General features: G+C 32.9%; 1 protein-coding gene across 1 annotated transcript in view; it reads right to left on the bottom strand.

The window, feature by feature from the left end:
* Nucleotides 1–13,175, bottom strand: part of HELRODRAFT_129617 (hypothetical protein) — a gene marked incomplete at both ends in the record, with an annotated part of 29,135 nt that extends 15,960 nt beyond the window's left edge. Inside the window, one exon of the mRNA XM_009032204.1 lies at nt 12,866–13,175. Within this exon, the coding sequence (XP_009030452.1) occupies nt 12,866–13,175 (310 nt within the window). The remainder of the gene's footprint in view (nt 1–12,865) is intronic.
* Nucleotides 13,176–14,154: the final 979 nt, after the last annotated feature.

Genomic DNA, 14,154 nt, shown 5'->3' with positions numbered 1-14,154 from the left:
AATTTTTATATTATTGTTAGTAGCTCTATATTTTTGTGAGTATTGTTATCAGATGCGTGTTTATGTGTTCATGGTTCATGTTTTCACATGTTTATGTGTTCATGAAAATATTTGTTTATACTATCCAAATTATCTGATAAACGTAATTTAATTTCATATAAACAAAAATAACAACATTAAAACATTCTTGTATACCTAGACAAAAAGCATTTGCACGCATACGTCAAAAAAACATTCACACACACACACACACTCACACATTTATACACTAAACATTCAAAAACATTTAGAATGAACAAAATGGTACGCAAACAACAGCAGACAATTTCTTTATAAAATAATTATTTAAAACTTTTTAAAAACTGAATGGCATGACAAGTGGTTAAAATTTTTTAAAAATCCAAACAGCTTTTCATTTATTATTATTATTTATAAAACTTGATTAATGTTATGAACGACAAATACACTATACGCTACGAACATTTTGTTCTGATTGGTTCAAATCTCCCGAGACAAACAAAGAGATCTAACATGACATATAACTAATTTTCACTTTCACATTTAGAAATGACGAAAAATAATTCATCACAACAAACTTTTATTGCTTTATGAACATAATTCAGAAAAAAAACTTTCATCACTTCACCACCCACGTGACGAACAGCACTACCGCCACTACCGCTACCACTATTACCACCACTAAACCAGAAGCACCAGACGCCACCACAACTTAGACCACTACCATACTATATTAAATGAACGTGACGGATGACTTCTCATAATACTGCAGATAGTAGGTGGTCGAGTTATTTTCAAACGTATAAACGACAGACACCACACAGACGCCTAAGTAGCCAGCCACACACGTGCGGCCAACTTTTTTTCACGCGCCAATATAAAAAGAACGCAAAGGAAGTTTGGCGTGGGAGGCGGTTGATGTCTGGCTGACGTTTTTATTTTCCATCGCACATGCGCTCGTAAACTGCTGCTACGAACTTTTCAAGCAATTTCGTCCATTTAGGACCATCGCTATTCCATAAAAAGCTCCACGCATGTTTTAGGATCTTCGTAAATTTGGCGATAAAACTTACGGCCAGACAGGTCGGAATCGTTAGTAACGTAGACCAAGTTTTGTAATGATATCAGTATATCATCATTATTGCTAACCCATCATCATAAGGGTTATTATCATTATTATTATTATTTTTTTTTTGATGTGCTTGTCGTTGATAGCTCTGAAGCAAGTGCAAAAAGAAAGAATGGCCTTTGACCTTTAACCTTTTTTTATTGTGAGACCATCCTCACCGACCACCAAACAACCGGCTCGTCATCAGAGTAGAGTAACGTTAAAAAACGAGTCATCATCTTCATCATCGTGACCGCCATCGTCATCCTCGTCGTTGCCATTCAATTGAGAATTCATGTTACATTAGCTGATCACACGTCACGTCTCTCAGGCTATCGTCGGTGACGTCATTAACTACGTCATCGGCGTCGTCATCATCGTTGTCACCATCATCTTTTTTACCATTTTTACGTATAGTTTTAGTCAGTTGGTTTTTTTCCAAGAGCAACAACACGGTGTCCATCCTCATTGCTATGCTATCATCACGCCATTACCATGCCTATATCATTTATACATCTTTATTTTATTATCTATCACATTATCATGTTTATCATTTATTCATTGGCATCAAATTAATTTTCAACGAGTGTAGTATCATCATGATTAAGGTTGCTAAAGACATTATATCTTAGCAAAAAGACATTATTTGTTACCGTTAAAGTTTGTATTGAGTTTTTTTTATCGTTTTTAGTAATTAGACTCTTAGTAAAGGGAAAAATTATTAAATAAATTATTTAATTAATAAATAAATAAATAAACAAATTTTACGATAAATAAGTGAATTAGTTAATAATTGAATGCTTAATATGAAGATGATTAATTAGTGTTTTAAAAAATGGCATTGTTATAATTATCGTCTTCATCACTTTGATTAATTCAAATAATTTTATTAAGCAACATCATCAAAAGGTCACCATACACCGTCATCATCATCGTCATCATCATCGTCATCATCATCGTCATCATCATCGTCATCATCATCATCGTCATCATCATCATCGTCATCATCATCATCGTCGTCATCGTCATCATCATCGTCATCATCATCGCCATCATCATGGTCATCATCATCGTCATCAACATCATTATCGGGACGTCGACGATACCTAGATCATCTCTTTTTATGACCACCTACATAGTTTCTCCAGCATTAAAAGCCGCACCAACACATACATCAAAACATCAGAGGTCTCGTTCATTCATTTTTAAAATTCATTCAATCATTCTTTAACTCTCAGCCACACTCAAATGGCCGTTTTACAACGAGATGAATATAAATGCACTGACACAGTTTCTCTCAGTTTCTGGGTTTTATATATTTGTATGTGTGTGCGTGTGTGCGTGTGTGCGTGGTTGCCAGTGTGTGTGTGTGTGTGTGTGTGTGTGTGTGTGTGCATATGTGCCAGAGTTCGTGTAGGTGTGTGTGTGTGTGTGTGTTATCGCGTGTGCGTGTGGGAATGAGAAATAGGGGGAAAAAAATTCAGAAATATTTTTGAAAAAAATAATTTAGATCTATTTATTTGTATTTGTTCATTTATCATTAAAACTTTCAAAAATTAAAAAAAAAACATTTTTAAAGTATTTCAAAAAATTTGTTGCACGCGATGTTAATCCGGCAATCATCATTCGGATAACCACTAATCTCACGATATTTAACGTAGATAGAGATACAACACCGCGGTTTGCTTATCTCACGGCTAAGATGACGTCATTAATTTTTGTTTATGTTGTTGTAAAGATTTATTGGTGATAGTTTTGACGGTGTATTTAATGGAGGGCTGGGTGGTTGGTTGGCAGTTGGGTTGATCGGTTTGTTGGATGGTTGGTTGGTTTTTTGGTTGGTTGGTTGGTTGGTTGGTTGGTTGGTTGGTTGGTCGGTCGGTTGGTTAGTTGGTCGGTCGGTCGGTTGGTTGGTTGGTAGGTTAGCTAGTCTGTTGGCTGGTTGGTTGGCTGGTCGGTTGGTTGGGTTGGGTTGGTTGGTTGGTTGATAGTTGGGTTGGTTGGTTAATATTATAAGAGGAAGGGTTTATTTATTCTAATCTTTTTGATATTTTTATTTTCAAAAGAAGCATTTTTTACCGTTTATTTACAATTTTTTTAAAGAATTTTTTTGGCGGTCTGTGCAAACATGTGAAGAACTTGAAGCAACAACAAATTGCTTAGTACCGTGCACTGGCACTCCTGTTACTTCACTTTAACAATGATTTGGTTCTTTCTTTAAAGCCAGGATTCGATGAGATGATTTTGAAACGGTTTCAAGTTATTTTTCATTGCGATATTTTGCATGAAATAATTTTTAATTAACAACTTGTAGTATTTTGACGATGACGCTTTGACTTCTGGGAACAACAATTTTTGTGATTACTTCAATTTTTTTCTTTAGTTAAATATAATAATTATTTTTCTTTTTAGAAAGGATTGTATATCTCTACCTATTTGGATTGCACAAAATTTTTCTATTCTGAATATATTCTTTCTCTTCTTCTTTCTCTCTCTCTCTCTCTTTCTCTCTTTTTTTCTCTCTCTCCTTCTCTTTCTCTCTTTTTTTTCTCTCTCTCTCTCTCTCTCCCTCTCTCTCTCTCTCTCTTGTTTTGTATTGTATAAAAGTGATTGATGAATGTGGAAGGTGAATCATTTTTTTTGGCGATTATACAGCCGATCAAATGATGAAACGTGATAGATTGAGATGTATTACATCGTCATCATTCTCATCATCTCAAAAACATTATCATCATTATCATCATTGTCACCTTTATCATTATCTTTATCATCATCATTATCATTGTCGTCCTCTCCATCATCATCATTATCATCATCATCGTCGTTGTCATTGTCAAATCATCATTTTCGTTATTATTGACATCATCATCACTATAACATCATCATCATCATCATCTTTGTCCTCATAATTCTCACAGCACTAATGATAATGATAACATTAAAATAAATATGAATAATTTTTTTTTCACTCTCTGGTATTTTCATCATCATCATCACCGTCATCATCATCATCGTCACCATCATCATCCTCATCATAATCGTCATCATCATCGTCATCATCATCGTCATCATCAACACAGTTATTTTGCTTCTAATGCATTGATTGATTGATGATTTATTTGTCAAAAAATAACAATATTTTCGTTTGTAGGGCAGGGCTTATATTTGTGTGTGTGTGCCTTTCTGTGTGTGTGTGTGTGTGTGTGTGTGTGTGTGTGTGCGTGTGTAGTATGTGTGTGTGCATTTTGTATACACACACACACAGACACACGCACAAGCCCGTACACAAATTTTTACTTTTTTCCTTCTTTTTTTACACGATTATTAGTAGATAAAACGGTATCGACGGTAATGAATATTTTTTTAAATTTTCATCGGTTATTAAATCTGAGTTTTTTCTGGGTTCTCTCATTCATCAGTGTCGTTTTCTTACATTTTTGTGTGCATGAACTGGGTGGTGAACGAAACTGTTGCTTCTGATCCAGTTATTTGGCAATCTTTCAACTGTCAAACCAAACTATTATATTAACCTAGAGTGATTAACTCTTTTCCTACTTTTCATCTCTCTCTTTCTCTCACTTTCTCTCTCTTTATCTTTCTCCATTTCTTACTCTTTTACTTTCTGTCTTTTTCCTTTTTACTAGTTCATTCATTTTTAATCTGTCTATTTATTATACTTTTTTCTCTATTTTTTAATAATTTTTAACGTTTCTCCTTCTTAATTTTCTCTCTCTTTTTTTTCTATCACCTTCTCTAGCTTTCTCTTTTGTATCTCTCAGTTTCCATCTTGCTCTCTTTTTTTCTTTTTTTTTATTACAGATGATAGTTCATTATTATTAATAATTAATAATATCAATAAAAACATTAATTACGAAGACAAAAATAATTGCTAGAACAATCCCAGGAAAAGTGGCAAAAAAATAGTAGCAAATAGGATGGCGTTGAGAGAGATGTGGTGGAGGACGAAGAGGGTAATAGCTTTAATGAACATTGTTTACATTAAATAAATATTCTATGGTTACTGTTGGTTGTTACCATAAAAATGATAATAAAAACCACTACTACCGCTGCTGCCACTGCTGTTTCGATTACTACCACCATTGCTGCCACTGCTACTGTCGCTACCACCATTGCTGCTACTGCTGCTGCTGTTATTACTACAGCTACTGCTACTATTTTATTATTAATCTACTACTGATATTTCAACATTCATTCTACTATTACAACTTACTACTACTACCTATATTAATGACAACGTTAATGTTGTTATTATTATTAATTACTATTATTATTATAACTAATACTATTGTCACTGAAAATATGTATATCAAAGAGAAAAAGAAATAGAAGAAACATAATAAGAAGAGCATTAATATAACCGGCACCCATTCTTTAATCTTCGCCAAACATTGATGGACAACGTACATGCCGACTGCATGCCACCGTCCAACAAACAACAAAAGCAACATAGCAGCAGCAGCAGCAACAACAACAACAACAACAAACAGGCAATGAATAACACAACAACACATAGGCAATCACCTCATCTTGCTTTCTTTTTTTGCGAGTTGCAAACGCGGAGAAAATGATGAATTTACATTTTCTGTTAGTTAACAATATTTCTTTTGTTGTAGTTAGATAGACGCTGACATCATATGGGTTTTGTGATCATTGCCACAAATTTTAATCTAGGCATCATTTAATCTAATCTCATAATCATTGCTATCGGCAATCATCGCCATCATCATCAATATTGTCATCGTCATCATCGTCATCATCATCATCATCGTCCTCATCATCATCGTCATCATCGTCATCATCTTCCTCATCATCATCGTCATCATCGTCATCATCATCTAAGTCATCATCTAAGTCATCATCGTCCCTGCCATCATCCAACTCGCAACGTGACAGCCGACCAGATGAGCAATTACATAGTGACTAATTGCCTCCTCATGATGACATCATACACGTGACGTCACTGAACATTTTGAAAAAAAATTTTTTTTCCAATTTGTTTTCTTTCTAAAATCGGCTGGAAAGGAAGTGTGACTAAAATAGCAAGGAGGACATTAGGAAGTTTTAACTCGCCGTAGACCATTTCTTTTTGTTTTTCTGAACTGGTGCAATGTCAATGATATTATTAACATTCTTGTGATAATCAAATCTTTTACAATAAATTATTAAATGTCACATAAAAAGAATAAAATTGTATAAAAAATTTTTGCGAAAAAATTATTAGTTGAAACAATGACTAAGAAAGAAGCGCATGGATAAAAATGTGTTCCAGCAAGAACTCAATCTCTGGCACGCAACAAACGGAGCAGACACTTTCACGCGGACAATTATAAAACAACACGATGAAGAAAAAATTTCCCTTCAATCAAAAAATGTGCGCAGATTATCAGAAAAGAATTTTGGATTAAAGAAACAAAGAAAAGAAGAAAAGAACAGCTGAAAATGATGTGACAAAGAAGATGGAACAAAACATTTGAATGGATGAAATAATTGAGACCTTATTTGTATGAGATTGTAAGGCCTGTGCTGAGATAAGCTCCACTAAGCAGCTTCATTGAATAGAACATCTTATATCATGGGCCTATTTGCACATATGCACACATTGCAATAAACACATACACGTATGAGTAACACACATACACACATATACAAATTGCACACGCACACATGTACACCGTAGTACAGTACACCAAAACACTCATTCACTAGCACATCACACAAACCGATAGAGACATATATGTCCCAGAATAAAAATTTACGCGTTTAACTATAGGTGCTCAAGCAGATACTAAAGCTTAGTGGGACTCATATAAATATTCATTTTATTAGAACATATATGCATTATGTATAGGACATAATGTTTGCACCACTGGAACAATCAACCTACACAAACAAACAAATAAATCAATAGACTTACAAATTAACAAAATATGTGTGATATTAATGCGGATGTAAAAATTAAAAAATATAGAAAAGTTGTATGGGTTGTGTGTGCGTGCGTGTGTGTATGTGCGTGTGTGTGGTGTATGTGTGTGTAAATGCTTGAAGATGTTGTTGTTGTTGCCCTTTTACAGGAAGCCCTCAGAATTCCAATCGAGGTCGGAGCCAATCCGCCACTGCAACAGGGTTGCTCAAGAGGTCTATTGGTTGAAGATCCGTGGCGCTTTGAGGACAGCTAAACAAATGTTGAACATCATTTGTATGATGGTTGCAGAAAGGACAGGTGTTGATGTGCCCCCTGCCGATTCTGTACTTGTAGCTGTTTGGAAGAATACTCTGGCCAGATCGGAGTTGGGCGAAGGTCCGTCTGATAGCCCTTGGAAGTACTTCTTTTGAAGGATCTATTTTTTGTGCTGGAGGAGGCCATCCATTGAGCAATAGCGGCGACTGGTTAGACTCAGCGGCGGCGGCTTTAGCAGTGTTTGTATGTAGGCTCATAAAAGCCGTCTTCAGAGTGTTATCATCGATTATTGTTGGTAGAACCGCATTTATTGTTGTTGACCATTTTGAAGATGTTGTTGGAGCTCGTCGTTGCATTCACATGCTCGTAAATAACATCAACGTTAACAATGTATTTATTTACACGACAACTTGAGATTTAGAAGTAAAAAATATTTAAGAGACAAAAAAATTAAGAGTTAAGAGCAAAACCTAATATCACCAGAAGCAGTAGTTATATTTCATAAATATTATTATAAAGATCAATAATTTGAAACCTTTTTTTAGAATAAAATTCTAAAAAACAAGACTAGCACAAAAATGAAATGAGGAACGCAGAAAGCAATAATGGGATCATGAAGACCTTTAGAGACCCTCATAAAACATGACATAACACCAACGAAACCACAACGCAACAACTGCATTTCAAGCAGCACGAATACAGCAAACGAATGAAACAAGAAGCCAATTGTAAAAAACTCGAGCTTCTGACTTTCAACCTAAGATAACTTAATTATTATGTAAAAATAATTTATTATTCATCTTTTAAATTATAAAACAACACAAAAAAACATAAAAATCATAAAAGATAGACCGAATCATGATATGTACTGGTACTTTTTGCAGCAAATTATTAATGTTTATTTCAGCATTTTCACCAAAATATTGATCAAACGACATTCGTACATAAAAATGTATAAAAAATATAAAAATAATTTTTATTCGAAAGCCTGAAAGACATAAAAATTTATGAGGAGCGTGAATATTTGAAAGCAAAAGCATCGCGTGCACTTGCAAATTATCTGAAGTTGCCAATAAAGGATCAAAATTTCATCGCTGTTATATTATTCGCTTTTGTCATCAGCATCCATTTTTCTCATTTATAAGGCTTTCATTTTTGGAAGTAATCTATCTTTTAATACTTTTCATTTTTAGATGTAAAATCTCTTATTTTAATATTCATTTTATTTTCATTTTAGCAAATTTAAACGTTTTTTTATTCACATCTCGAACGATTTCCACTACATCATCATTATTTTTTATTATCTACGTCGTCATATTTTTAACTATACCAGCTTTTTTTATAATGATAAGTCGTTTATCACCATAATCATTCCACCATTCCACTAATCACCAAAGCAAAACGTCATTGTTACTATAATTCCAGCATCATTTATTTATTATCATATCTTTCAACCACAGGGGTGGGCAAACTTTTTGATGTGAGGGCCGCATCGAGAACTATTTTACTTTTAAAGAGCCACATATGTACTTAAATAGCAAATTTTTTCGACCCGGGAAAAATTTTTTTTTAATTTTGTGGCTTCTTTTTTTGGTTATAATGTCTGGTTGACGACCTTTTTTGGCGAACAAGGCGTCGCGGGCCGCAGAAAATAGGTTCGCCCGCGGGGCCATAGTTTGCCCACCCCTGTTCTACCATCATCCAACATCGCCGTTTTAAATAACTATAGCTTGCTGATACGAAAGAAATTTGAGATTAATTGATATTATTTATAACTTTAATTTCAAAAAATAATCATACAAAATCACGCTATGCATTAAGCAATTATTATCTGTGAGCATACATTACCAATGCTTTTAAAAAATTCGGCCACAAACTACATTATTAATAATAAATATTAATAATATTACTTATTAATATCACCATATAATCATAATAAGAGTGAATTGTCAATATAATAATTTTAAATATATAAAGAATAGTAACAAAAATATTATTGTTATTATAATAGCGCGCGGTTTAATTAAAATATAAATGCAATAAAAAGATCAACTCAATATTTTTCAGTCATTCAAATGAAAGATTCCGGGAAAACAGTTCAAAATAACATTTGAATATTTCATCACTGAATATATAAATAAGAAAGAACAACTTAAAAGAACTGGAAAGACAACGTGGGAAGAGCAAATAAAATAGACACAAGTTTCATTGTCCCTATTTAATTATTCATAAAGTTAATGTTAAGTGTGTTTGTTTGAAGATAGCACTTCATTTTGTTGTATCTGTGAGACTTGAAGCATTCCTTTGCATGAACCATTTTCTTTCATTTTTTATTGTAAATAAATCTGTTGAACAAATGAAAATAAATTGTTCATGCTTATATTGCTTCAATCATGTCTTACAGATACAACAAAATAAAATGTCATCTTCAAACAAACACAATTAGTGTTAACTTTATGAAAATTTAAATAGGGACAATTTTCCATTTATTGTGAATAGTTTTTAATTTTAAAAGTTTGAAATAAGAATGTTTGTTGTTCGTTAGTCACTAATTCACTAAGGGTAAGGATTCATCATGGTTTCACTTCATGCTACAAAATTTTTTACTTTACTTTATTCTCAAATATTCTCATTGATCTAAAAAAATAATTTGGATTTATCTAAATTGAGTTATAGAAAATAACATTTCATTCAAACTATATCCAAACCTTTTTTTGGAAACTTTCAAAATTAAAAATCATAACTTTGGTTTATGCTTTTTAAATATTTTTATGAATTTAATTTAAATTCAGTTGAAATAAATTACAGACACAGGCAGAAACACACACATATAACATCAATATATACTTGTCCATATACTTAAATAGTCTCGATATAAATATAAAATATAAAAATGCAATAAACAAAGCCAATAAATACACAAGCGAATGAGTGTTTCCATAAAACAAAAAACACACAAAAAAAATAATTCGGTGGTAAAAACTCAACCATCAATAACAATACCTACCACTCAAACAAAACACACACAACAAACGCATTTCACTCTCAAACTAAACAGCTCCTATAAAAGATTCATTGTTTCTACAATTGTTCAACATTCATATTAGCAAGTTACAAATCTACACAAAATATGTGCATATTTTCACCAAAAGTTGTCAAAAACAATATTTAAGGACGACATATAATCTAATATATACCAATCATACCAAAGAACTTTTCACTAAGTCTAAAATTTCATCAATTCATCAAATTAATTTATATCTTCAAACCATATTTAAATTTATCTAAAACCTTTTGTCTCCATATTTATTAGCATTCCTCAAATATTCAAATCCAATTGAATCAGTTGTCACTAGAAAAAAATAATACTTTTCACATTAAAACATCTAGATCAAACTTATTCGATAGTCAATCTCATAATGCACGTGAAATCTGGAACAACATAATTTCTCGTTACATTAAAATCTAATAATGTTCAAAAAAATCTTTAAAATTTCCCCAAGTACCTACAAACACCAACAGGGCACTTTTATTTGTATGCTGACTGTTTAAGCTTTGTTAATTGCTCGCTTGATTGAATGTCTCTTTTCGTTTCTGTTTGATTTTGTATTTTTCGAAATCTACCACCATTATTCGTAATTATGTGTATGTCTGTGTGTGTGTGTGTGTGTGTGTCATGTGTCTGCGTGTATGTATAAGAAAACGTTTGTCATCATAGTCTACATCATATAAACGTTGTGAGACAAAATTTTAGTCAAGGCACTGTCCCAAGTAATTTTCATTTACTTTTTAGCGTGTCTTTAACAGAAAATAAAATATTAAACCCATAAAAATTTTTATTACATCCATTTGTCCAAAGCATAAACATAAAATCTACACGAATACAAACAATACGCAAAAGAATGTATGCATGCATACCAACACATGTGATACATAATTAATAGAGATGCAAGCAATTTATGCAAACTCACATAAATCATAGTCACGCACAAACACACAAGTTCAATAAAGAGAAGCCTGCGAACATTAGGATCAATGAAACGCACTCCATCGATCCAGCTTCTGAATGGCGTGGCCTACCTTAGTTCAGCTACTTTCTATGTCTTATTTTAGAATTTTATGAGGTTGTCATTCTCTTACTCATTGTCCTTCTCTACATCGTCGTTAACCTCATCGTTCGTCAACGTCGTCGTCTGCGTTAGCGTCTTAGCCGTCAGTGTGTCGCCTGTTATATTGATTAGGTTTTCATTTTCAATATGGTAATCAAAAATGTGGCCGCTAATAAAATGTCATTATTGTCATGATGGTAGTAGATTTTGCAGTTCTGAAATGCGCTTTTTGATGTAGGCGCTGACGTAAAAATTGTTACCAAATAAATATCAAAAGAGGTTCATACTTTGGAAGAACAAAAAGAAAATTTTATAATTGAACTAACATAAATGTTTATAGGATATAATTTGAAAAAAACACTATCTCATCATATGCAACGTGTTTATGTTTGTTTATGTTTACTTAGAAAGAGGAGGCTAACGCCCTCCGATATTCTGGAAGACGACTCACCTTAATAGCCATCCGCTTATTATAAACTGACGCACCCAAAAATGCGCACAATTTCATTCCAGATGATTGATCCGGAAAAATTATTTTCATCTTTTTTTACAAAAAAATTGTTTTTGATCTCAGCGATAAGATGGCTGCAGTATATATAATGTAGGTTATTTCATATAGATTTCTGAAAATGTTGTTGATGCGGTATAATGCAGCAGCAAATTATTGTATGCTAAGGAGTAAGGACGTTTTTTTGTTATGTATCAGTCAGTCAGTAATCTTGAAACCAAACTATTAACGCTGATTTTGTTTATAGTTGATCCTCTACTGCTACTCATTTTTTTTTATTTTACAGATACTTCTAATTTACAGATTTTTATGCTATTATATTCAAACAATTTTATAGCTTTGCTCCTGTTTGAATGAAATTTTCGTAATAAAATAAATCATTCACTAGATAATATGAAAAATAATAAAAAAGTTCTTTTTAAACGAATGCTAGAAAAATGCTCCTTAGCCCATAAAAATTTCACAAGATGGCAGTTATTTGGCAGAACTGTACGCATCTTAAAATAATAATTGGCAGGAGAAAAATGTTGCAACCGAAATGATAATATGCTTGTGCAGTTGTGAACCCATTCAGAAAAAGTATAGGCGAACTTGCTGACCATGTTGTTGCCTTTCCTTTAAACTATCATTTTTTTATTGTTAATGGTTGCATGTTACATTCGATTGATACGGAGGAATTATTTTCATCTACTTTTACAGGAAATTTTTTTTGACCTCAGTAAATATTGTGATGTTATATATTGCATGTTATTCTCTACAGAGTGTTAGAATGTTTACATCGCACGATTTTAAAGAAAGTAAAAAATTTATTCACCCTAACATTAAAAAAAACTGTGATTGTTATTAAATGAACATTCAAACATGGGAAACAACACATATCCTAAAAATTTAATAAACAGATTTTTCAATAATAAATATCAAACCTTGCAAGTATCTGACAAGTTTGCAGACGACATAGCCAAAAATGAAGTCTTGCATCAGTGTTGGAATGAGTGTGAATGGCATACAAAAGACAGCCAACAGCATGTCACTTATACTTAAATTCAACAAGAAAATATTCGTAATGGTTCGCATATTTCGGTTATTGGCCAGTGTCATCACCACCAGGGCGTTGCCGATGACAGCCAGAAGGAAGATGATGATGTACGATGGTATGGTCAGCTGTGGAAGCAAGTGTTTTGATTGTTGTGGCTGCTGATGTGGCCGACGTGACGTACCACTGACGCTTGAGTTGTTGCTGATGCTATTGTTGTGATGTTGGAATATGGAATCGTTGGATAAAAAATCTTGTTGTAGTTGTTGTTTTTGTTGGTGGTGGTGATGTTGGTGTTGACGGAAGTATTCATTTGATGGTAGTAGAAAAGGCAGACCATCATCATCGTCGTCGTCGTCGTTGTCATCTTCTTCGTACATGTTGCTGTTGTTGTTACTACTGTGGCTATTGTCGCTATTTATGCTACTACTTGCTGTTGTTGTTGATGTGTGGATATAATTGTTTCTGTCGGCGTAATTGTTGGCGAAATAATTTTCGCTATCACCTCTCACCGCATCGACGTTGTAGCTTCCATCAGAAGAGATCTTATCTGCACGACTCCTGAGTTTGATGGGTGTCTGTAAATCAAATGCTGCCGAGATGGCGCTAGTAACAATAATTGGAGTTAGACGGGTATTTCTGAAAGATGTAGCAGCAGCAGGAATGGCTGTTGTAGTATCGGTAGTAGCGACAACGGCAGCTTTAGTGGTTGTAGTAGCGGAAAATCTATTATTATCAACCAATTCACTTGTTTTACTTGTTATAGGAAGGATATATTGTTCATCAGTAGTAGCAGCTGTCAAAATTATATTCAAAGTTACTGTTACACATGCTATCCAGAGAACAAACATGGTGTTGATGTTATTGGCTATTTTATTTCGATATGAAAAAAAAGCATTAGTTGGCTTTTATGTGTTTGAAAAAAAAATTTGAGTTCGCAAAACTTAAAACAAATTAATTATTTAACTGCAACATATCTAAAGACTTCAACTGCAGAATTAAATTAATTAAATCGATTAAATTAATTTTCTTATGATAGCATTGTTATTATTGCTATATAATTAGCAAACATTTTCCAAAACGTTCATTAAATAATTCATTTCGTTTTTTCTTCCAAATTTTTTCAAATTATTTTCATTATTATTGTTAATTGTTATTATTAGTAATTTTATTTTTCAA

The sequence above is a fragment of the Helobdella robusta genome, assembly GCF_000326865.2.
Source record: "Helobdella robusta unplaced genomic scaffold HELROscaffold_8, whole genome shotgun sequence".
Taxonomy (NCBI): Eukaryota; Metazoa; Annelida; class Clitellata; order Rhynchobdellida; family Glossiphoniidae; genus Helobdella; species Helobdella robusta.
This window is presented reverse-complemented; position numbering and strand designations above follow the sequence as displayed.